The sequence below is a fragment of the Buceros rhinoceros genome, unplaced genomic scaffold (assembly GCF_000710305.1).
Source record: "Buceros rhinoceros silvestris isolate BGI_N320 unplaced genomic scaffold, ASM71030v1 scaffold20387, whole genome shotgun sequence".
Lineage (NCBI taxonomy): Eukaryota > Metazoa > Chordata > Aves > Bucerotiformes > Bucerotidae > Buceros > Buceros rhinoceros.
Genome location: NW_010420673.1, coordinates 507 through 10,098, shown reverse-complemented (window position 1 = coordinate 10,098; position 9,592 = coordinate 507). Strand labels below are relative to the sequence as shown.

Sequence of the window (9,592 nt, the reverse complement as noted above, 5' to 3'; positions counted from 1 at the left end):
AGTGGCCACGGTGGCCAGGGACACGGAGCTGAACGCCGGTCTCCACCGGGTGTTGGGACATGGGCTGGGTGGACCCCCGTGCCACTGCTGCACGGCGACCCAGCAGTGTTCAGCTGTGCCCGTGGCCTCCGAGGTAGGATCTTGTGCGATCTCACCTTCCTCAGTGCTCAGCTACATCGCAACAGCCCCCACTGACACACACTCCTCCTAGGGAGGGCAACACCAGCATCTGCTCCCAGCACCCAGGGGAAGCCCCTGCTTTCACCCCCAACATCACCCAGAGAGCGCAACAGCACCAACCATCACCGATGGCAGAAAATTCAGCTATTTTGGGCAGCACTAGTGAGGAGCCCTGACTCTGGCTCCCACTCAGCCTCTTCTCCACCACCTTCCCACTTTCCCTTGGCCTCCAATACCTACAGGTGGATTTTGTGGAAGAGCTTAGCAATCCCATGATGAGTCCAGTCTTTACCCAGATGTGGCAAGATGTGCCCAAGAGCATCTGACCTGGAAGGAAAGGAGTCTAGGTTAGGCTGATCCAACCTGGTGGGTGTCCAACCCTACTGCAACGGGGTTTGTGGTCCCTCCTGACTGCATACGCCAGTCTTGGAAGGACACTTCCCCGAGCAGTGGGGAGCAGGGATGTGGGGTGGGAGAAAGGCCCTTTACTTGGTGATGGTGCCATCGATGTCCGAGATCACCACCTTGTCATCCCAGTTCCACAGGTAGATGGTGGCCTCACAGCGACATGTGCCCTGGTACTGAGTTGTCACACTGAACGCCACCTCGTTGGGGCCATCCTGCAGATTCAGCCTTCCCTGAGGCAGAGGAGGAACAGAAGTGGCACACCAGCACAAATTCAGACTAGTCCAAAGCTTGCCAGAGGCCAGACTAGACACCCAAAGCTATACAGGTTGGCCACCCAGGGCAAAGTACTGGGATGTCCTATAATCACAGGAGGTCAGAGTAGAGAAATCTCTGTTTAAGGGTTGTCTCACCCCTACACGCACAAGCAGGCCGTGAAGGAGGAGTAAAGTACATACTATTTGTTCGGAGGAGAGCCGCAGGGACTTCTTGTAGGTTGGCAGAGATTTCTGGGCAGGGGCATCCATCACTAATGTGTCCATGGGGTGCAGGGGCTCATCCTCATCGGATGAACCCTCTTCCTCCTGCCTATACAAAAAAGGGAAGAGCTTGTTGGCTTAATGCTGCAGACCACGGCTTTCCCCATGAGCATTCTGGAGGGAACCCAGGACAACCCATCCACCAGGAAACAGCCACGGTGTAGCCCAGGTCAGCCAGAGCCTTCACAGAAGTTTCTGCCCTCGTGCATTAGGTAGACTTGGGAATAACCAGTCATTCAGGAGAAGAGATGAGGAGCCCGCACAGACTGCTGAAGGCAGCCTGGGAGGGAGGCACTCACCTCTGTTGAGCACAGCTGGGCTGCAGCATCTCCATGTTGGCTTTTCCTGGCCTTGACTGCTGCTGGAGGCAGAGAGGGGTGTTATCAGCACCTCAGTGCCAAGGGCAGGAGCTGCTTTGCTTTACTGCTGCTTAGAGCAGCAAGAAAAGAGGTAGCAGTGCATCCCCCTGCCTTTGTGAGGACACTGCCCAAGGAAGAGGAACCACAACCAGGTGTTATGGTGGGGCAGGGAGTCCATCAGGCACACATGGTGCATGGGCTGTGACGTGAGGGCTACATGGCAAGAGGTCTCACCATTACCAGGTCCATGTTACTGCATTACCAGGTTACCGGTTTTGCTGCCCTCGCATTAACAGACCCGCGGGGACGGCAGCAATCTTCAGAAGTCACCTTGCCAGCAGGTCCCTCTGGCTGCCCTTTTACTCAGCCTCAGGCCACCCTCAGGAGCCTGCTGCTGTGCTACCCCTGCCCCTGCCAGCCACCAGAATGATGCCTGTCCCCTGGGGTCACAGCTGTCACAGCCGCTGCTGCAAACACACCTCCTCTGATGGGAATTCTCTCCTCCTCCAGGAGAACCACCACCTGCTGCCTTTCTTGGGCATCTTCTCCTTCACCAGTTGGTCGATGGTGCTCTGTGAGAGTGGCAGATCATGGGATGAAATCAGTCCTCAGTCCAGGGAGGCTCAGCTGCCAGCAGGCGAAGGAGACCCTTGTCCAGGCAGGGTCTCCTTTGCAAAATTATTCGCAAGGTAAGATGTGTGACTCCTGCCACACTGTGAGCCAAGAGGATTTTAGAGTTAAGAGGACAATGACTTGTTCCCTTCAGGCAGCTTGGAAAAAGAAAAAAAACAGATCTGGTGCTTCATTCCACACAATCCAGCCAGGTCTGCAGAGCCCTGGAGCAGTCCCAAATCCTCCAGGCTGCCAGGGCCTGGCTCTGGCCAGCCTTGCACAGATATAACCATCAGAAGAGGAGATCTTTGAGCTGGAAATCTCTGCTCCTCAGGTGTCAGTGGTACCCAGGTATCTAAAAGCCACTCTGAGGTCCCTCTGGGAGAAAGAACAGGCCCCAGTGTTTGTGGGCTGGAGCAATGTTCAGCTTTGCCCCAGACTACCTGCAAAGCCCGAGCTTAGCCTCTTGCAGCCTCGCTGCCCTGCTGAGAAGCATGGCCAGTAAGTGCATTGGGCCACCAACCTCAGGAACGTTCCTCTGGAAAGCCTGCAGGGACAGGATCATGGGAGCAGCCACTGCCCAGTTGTAATACCTGAAAAAAGTCAGAGAGAAGGGACATCAGCACCCCCAGAGCAAGGGCTGTTTCCAGATCACCACCCTGCAGCATGGCCAGAAGGTCCCCTCCTACAGCTACCGTGGTAGAGGCATTGTCTGGGATGGAGTCGCACTCCTACAGGAGTGTTTCTGTAGGGACAAAGAGGCTGCACTGGTCATGTTGGGATGAAGCAGCAGGAAGAGCAGGCCACTCACTTCTTGTTGATCAGTATGACCAGGTTTGGGTCATCGATGAGTCCCAGATTCTCAGCAAACTGCTCGTAGGACACCACGTGCTTCATGAATTTCTCTGGTAGGACAGAGGCTGTGTCATACCACTGGTGTATATAATGGATTTCAGAACAGCAGATGTCCCGTCCCCTCCCACCTACCACGAGAGATCTGCCTGCTGCCCCCCAGGCCTCCGCAGAGCGACAGGACAATTGTAGGCATTGAATCAGAGTCTGTGGGGCTGTCGGCGGGCAAGCTGGATGGCAGCTGGACACACAGAGGGTTGCTGGAGTCTGCCACAGACTTTGAACTCTGCTCCCTGTCACTACCAGAAAGAGAAGAAACAGTGGCTACATCAGACAATGGCTTTAGACATACCTCCAACCTTTGCTGTAAGGGAATTGCTCAAGAAGGTCTGAGCTTGGCCAGCTGGGGCAACCCGTACCTGGGTTTCCTGGGGAAATAGAAAGCCACCTGCCCCTCATCCAGGTTGAAGAGGTCATCCAGGTAAATGTCAGTGGGGCCCAAGTGAGGGCTTCTTTTGATGGGTCCTCAATGCACAGACAGAATGGAGAGAGCTTCGTCACATCATCTTTCCAACCATCTCAGCATCCATCAGGAAAACCGACAGCATTTTCCTCTATCACAGAAAGAGGGCATCGTCTTTCTGCACTTGGAAAGCTGCCTTAAACCAACAGCAACAGAAGTACCTCAAGACACTTGCACTGGCAGGAGACCACTTGCCAAGAAGACGCAAAGGACAGGCCAAAGTCCTGCCTATGTTCTGCTGTGCCAATCCAAAGGTGCTGTTTGAAGTTAGCACCACGCAAGAAAACACTTTGTGATCTCCCTCTTTGTACACTGAGAAATCCCAAGTGTCCCTTCTTCAGGGAGACAGTTCTGTTCTGAAATTACGCTGGTGGAGGAGTAAGGTAGGTTAGGACAGGCAACAACATACAAGTCCTCAAATACACTGTCAAGAGAGATGTATGCATGCTGTGCTCTGATTTTCCACCTGCCTTGCTGTGCTCAAGATGAAGACACAACTCAGGCCAGGTGCCACTAGACACTTCAAGTTAACGTACAGTCCGCACCGCTGAGAAGTTGTCTAAGCATGCAAAAGCAGAGGCATCCAAGGACGGACTTGAGGAAACATGGCAAGAAAGCCTTCCTTGGGAGCTGGGTGGTCACCAAGAGAAGGAAATCTGAGGAATGTCACTTCAAAGCAAAGGAGCTGGTAGCACACAGAGAGAGCAAAGCAAGCCTGTCACACCCTGAATACCCAGGGCAGTCATGAAGGAGCTACAGCAAATGAACAACTCAGCTGCCCTGCCAGCCCAGGCTCAAACACTGCTTCCAGCAGCACCAGTCACCCACTCACCTTGTCTCCTCTGGTTTTCTAGCTGTGGCTCAGGGCCCTCTGAGCCCACCTGACTCACAGCAGCAGCTTCCTCAAGGGGCTTCACATCTGCCTGAACCTCTGACACAACATTCCCACCTCCCTCCTGCTTCTCTTGAGGGACTGAGGAGGCCTCCAACAAGCTCTCTGCTCCCACAGCACTGGGGATGTCCTTCAGCCAGGGGAGTCCATTCCCATCCCGGGGTGCGGGTGTTGGCTCAACAATAGACACAGCAGAGGAACAGCGTCTGCCCTGAGGTCCTGCCAGGCTTGGACCTCCTCCCAGACCTTCAGAAGCGGCAACAAGATGCGTTGCCTCATTTACTGGGACCAGCGTCACAGAGACAGTGGTTGCTGCAGTAGCGATGGTCTTTGTGGACTTGGCTGGTTCAACTCGTTCTGATTTATTCACCTCAAGGAAAGCAGAAGAACAGGTTTGAGGACAGGAAGTCACCCAAAGCATCAGGCAGAAGAGGACAGCTCCTCGAACGCTGCCTGGCCACAGCCTCCTCTACTTTGTTGCAGGCCTTTCAGATGCTCCCCTCCCACCAGCTGCTACAGGAGAGCGAGAGCAGAGACTCACCTGAGGGAGCCTTCCCCAGGTCCACTGCATGTGGGATTCATCCCCTAGAGCAAAACTCTCCTGCGGTCTGATCTCCAGTTCAGAGTCGCTTTTGGGAGAAGATGGAGGGCTCAGACTGGGGCTACAAGAAGAGAAGGGAAAGTGGACCTCATCTACTCTGCAGCCCCATGCTGTCCTATCACTGCAAGGACATTTAGGGCCAGGGACTCTGTAAGGCTTGTTTCCCACAGAGTCAGCTCTGCCCCATGAAACTATCACTTACAAATGAGGAAGACCTATGGGAAGCTGGGGCCCAAGGAAGCAAAGTACTGTGCTACCAATTGTCCAGAAGCAGCTCAGCAGCAGAGGCAGGAGAGCCCTGCGCAAGCAGGCTTATTGCATCTGTGACCGTGGCCAGAAGCATCCCTAATGCACCCTGAGCTTGCCTCCAGCCTCACCACATCAGGCCAGGAAAACCCTCATCAACTGACATCCCCTTTTTGTACCACCTTCCCGGTCATAGGGCACATTCCCTGCTCCCAGAGCCAAGCAGATCACCTTAGCTCTGCCTGTTACCTGTCCACGGAGGGCAGCTCCCCGTCAGAGTAAGGGTGCATCTCCAGGGACTGCAACAACCCAGTTTCTTCCTCAGGGAGATCAGCGAGGGAGAAGTACACTGAATCACTGCAGAGGAGGAAAGGGGTCAGTCCTGCTACACTCGGGAGCCAGCCTTCTCACCTGGAAAGCTGACCATACCAGCTTTGCCACTTCCACTGGCTTTCTGCTCCACACAAGGCTGGCGTCCAACTCAAAACCCTGCTGGGCATCCCCAAGCGACCTACCGGCTTGACCCACCGCATCGCCCTGCCCAGACCAAGCAGCTCACCTGGGGGCTGGCAGCTTGTACGGCTTCTCCATGGACATCTCATTTTTGGTCTCCTCACAGCCTTCTAGCTCAGAGTCTGACACCTCCTTCCGCTTGGGCTTCCTCCTGCGTCGCCTCCTCTTGCGCAGCATCACGTCAGCGCTGGAGGCCTCCTGCCCATGAAAGGCCTGAGCAGCATCCTCCAGGCTGTGCTCTGTGGGAAGGGGGGACGTGCAGAGGTGGGAGGGGATGCTGCCCTGAAACAGAGATGGGAAGAACCCATCAGCTCCAGCACCCTCCTTTCCAGCCTGGCAGTTCATGGCTCTCGTCTATGCAACATACCCCCAAGTTGAGGGCTCAGTGGTGTGGTTTTACGGTTTGGCTCAAAAGGAAAGGTTTTGTCCATACCACATATGTAGAAAAAAAGAAACGGGGCTATCTGGCCACAAGGTAAAGATGTCTTTAAAGTGGGCAAGGAGAGACAGGCAGGAGATGGCACCACAAGACCAGAATTACAAAGGCTGAAAATGGGATTCAGCTCCAGAGCCCTCTCCGTGCTCTCAAACCCAGTCCAAGCTAGCAGCGACCACAAGTCAGCCTGGGAGAGAGCTGCCAAGATTTCCGGAAGCCACAACTAGTCTCATCCTGCTTCCCAGTGGAGTGGGCAGCCTGCCACAGCCTCTGGCTCTCATCCCTGTCACAAGATCCCCTAAGAGGCCAAGCTCAGAGACATCTGCCTGGCTGGCCAGCAGCCATGCCCATTGATGGAGGCCAGTCTGGGATGCAGATATTTGGTGTAATGCTCCCTCAGGGTGCTCCAGTGCTCAGATCCTCCCCATTGGTTGCAAGGTCCTACAAGTAGTAATCTTTCTGGACACACAAAACATCAGAGGGGTTAATGGAGTCACCCTGGGGAAGAATAACAGTCCAGACATGGTCCTTCTGCCTCAAGACTGCACTTCGATGTGGCCACAGGAGGACACAGACCAGCAGCATCTCTTTATCACCAACCTCATTTTCCTCCAGCTCTTGGACAAAGAAGGCCTCTCCATTGTCACCCAGCTTCATGTGCAGGTCCACAGGCTCCCCATTGATTTCAATGTCAACCTGGCAAGGGGTAGAAGAAGCCTGTCCATCTGAAGCCACTCGCCCATCAGGGTGCAGGAAAGGCAATTCCCCAGGGAGGGGACAGCTGGGGTTGCTCAGAGGGCTGACAGCCACCCAGCTTTCAAGACAAGGGTCTTCTCCCAGTTTTCCTGGGAAGTGCTGGAAGAACACAGGTTTCAATCAGGGGCATCCCCCCAAAATTAGCAAGCACCCCTTTTAGCAGGACTCCCATTCCCCTCAAAGAAAGTTCCTAGGTCTGGAGAAACCCGAAAGGAAGCACAGTCCCAGGGCAGGCACCACTTACCACCTTCTCCTTGGAGCGCAGCACACCCAGCTTCCCAAAGCGCACGTGGAACGGGGAGCACTGGAAGGAGTTATCAGGCTGCCTCACCACCACCACATCAATGCAGCCCGTCAGGGTGGCAGGGTTCAGACCCCGGTACAGCTCCTTCACCGTGATGAAGACAGTCTCAGCAAGCTGCCCCACGTAGTTCATTGTTTGAGGCTGCAAGCGAGAGACAGGACTGGGCTCGGGTGGGGGAAGAGGGCTCCAGCAGCTAAATGCAACGTGAGTTTACTCTGGGAGAGTCAACCAAACACAGCCCCACCAGGGGGACAGGTAAGCCTCTAGGGAAGCCGATGCAAACACCTGAAGGGCCTTGATGAAGATCAGCCAGGGACTCTGCTAGCACCAGAAAACAGGACAGAAGGCAGAGCACTAGTTACTGCCTCCAGCCCAGAGGAGAGAGACCTTTGCCATTGGAATGCACCATCGCATTTACCCCTTGGGAGGGCAAATACCACCTCGCAGCAGCACTTTGCAATTGAGCTGTCAACATCCTGTTCAAACAAGAATTTGGTTGACAGGAGACCTCCTGCCCTGCACCGTCCTTAAAAACACCTTAGGGCAGAGAGGCGGGAAGTCCGAGAAGCTGCTGCACACACCACGCGCTCACTTTGAACAGAATTCAAACTGAATGTTCCTCACTTGGAGGGGAAGGCATCCCACCCAGGCTTTGCCAAATTGGCCAACACGGCCCTTGTTAAAGGCAGAACAACCTGGTCTCCACACCTTGGCCCTGCCACCATCACCATCTTCCCAAGGAATCCCAGCAGAGGGGCTGTGGTGCCCAGAGGGCGCTGGGACAGCTCTGCCACGCTGGTCTCAAGGCACTGCTGCATGGCTCCTGGCTTTCATTAGGAAGAACACATGGAAGGAAAGCCTCGCCTGCTTCCTGCTTGTCCTCTTGCCTGCTCACGTTCTCCAGCTGCTCGCTCCCCGAGCAGAGACAATTCCCCTCTGCCGTGCTGGAGCAGAGGCACGGCTGCAAAGACGGAGGTTCGCGAAGTCCATGCTGGGGCTTGCAGCACAGCCGTGCCTCTGGCCACACGAGGTGGCACACAGGCTCTTGTGCAGCCCCCCTTCCCGCAGCCTCCTGGTCAAAGCATTATAGTCACTGGCGTATTTTCTTGCAGATCTCTGCTGGGACATTTGTCCCAGCTCCTGGGCCAGAGCAGCCCCTTGCTCCGTTTGCTGAGCACGCGGCACCAGCAGGACAGCAGCATCAGCAGGGCAATGGTCTTGGTGTCAGCACATCACACCAGAGGCAGGGAACCACAGTGGCTGAGCCCAGCGTCCCGAGCTGCCAGCTTTGCACCCCACCCTGCCCCAAGGAGAGGGTGAGGACACAGGGTGACCACTTCAGAAGGACCATGATGAGCTAAAGGAAGCCTCTTGCGCTAGCAACATGATCAGCTGATGTCACGGTGTCCCCAAGGGCTCTCAGCACAGGCCACAGCCCCAGGGTGGCTGGTGAGGGTTGGTTCCTTACCCAAAGGGAAGAGGGCACACAGCTGCCACCCAGTGAGCCCTTTGCCCCAGCAAGCACCCAGCCTCTCCCATCCGTTCTGCACCAGCTCAGTCCCACCCCATTCCCAGACATCCCTTCTGGAAGGTGGTCTGCGTGGGACACAAAGTTCCTGCTCCATGTCCCATCTTCCCTGCCCGGAATAAGCCCAAAGCTCAGATCCTCCCTGGGTGGGGGATGACAGGGAAGTGCTAGCCAGCTCCCGAAGCTTCGGCACATCCATCAGCTCTGCTGTGAGCGAGGCCAGGGTCACGGGGCCGCCCAGCAACCTGCTGAGCCCAGCTTACCCAGGCATCACTGCTGGGCTGGGCAGCCCTCCAGCTGCCTGCCCCACTCCGCTGCAGGGCTGGCAGCAAGCAGGAGAGAGCTCCTCGCTGCAGAGGAGGAGCTTTTTGGAGAGGAGAAACTATCAAGCTGGCCCCAATGCTCCTAGGGCAGCGCTGATGGGTTCCTGGCTGGGGTATATATTGAGACAGACCTGAAAATCACATCGGGAAAATCCTGGGCAGATAAACTTGCACAGCGCACAGAGTTTGTGCAAGTTTGTGCAGAGTTAGTGAGGGGAACAGCCCCTCGCTAAGCAGCACCTTCATAGTGGATGCAGGGCGCCAAGGGTTAGCACAGTGCTGCAGCCACCCAGCAAAACACAGTGCTGAGCCCCTCCTGCCAGGGCCACCGCCCCTCTGCAGAGCCAGAGGCCTCCCATGGGACCTCCTCTGCCCCACTGCCCCGCTGCCCCCTCCCCAAGCACCTGTCCACACGTTTCTGGAGCTCAGGGCCAAGCGAAGAGGATGGCTCTGGTCTTCAGCTGAGGGAGTTTAACGCCCTGTGGGCTTCACCCAGGACAGCTGGAAAAAGGCAAGGAACGGA

The 9,592-nt window shown here is 55.7% G+C and overlaps 1 protein-coding gene across 1 annotated transcript in view; it reads right to left on the bottom strand.

Annotated features, from left to right (window-relative positions):
• The window catches only part of LPIN3 (lipin 3), a 9,095-nt gene extending 1,745 nt beyond the window's left edge, over positions 1-7,350 (bottom strand). The window contains 15 exon segments of the mRNA XM_010139393.1: positions 421-507; positions 670-818; positions 1,044-1,173; positions 1,836-1,882; positions 1,963-2,055; positions 2,619-2,688; positions 2,907-3,000; positions 3,083-3,246; positions 3,367-3,472; positions 4,303-4,537; positions 4,904-5,024; positions 5,459-5,566; positions 5,769-6,004; positions 6,759-6,854; positions 7,159-7,350. Of these exon segments, the coding sequence (XP_010137695.1) occupies positions 421-507; positions 670-818; positions 1,044-1,173; positions 1,836-1,882; positions 1,963-2,055; positions 2,619-2,688; positions 2,907-3,000; positions 3,083-3,246; positions 3,367-3,472; positions 4,303-4,537; positions 4,904-5,024; positions 5,459-5,566; positions 5,769-6,004; positions 6,759-6,854; positions 7,159-7,350 (1,928 nt within the window).
• Between the last annotated feature and the right edge of the window lie 2,242 nt (positions 7,351-9,592).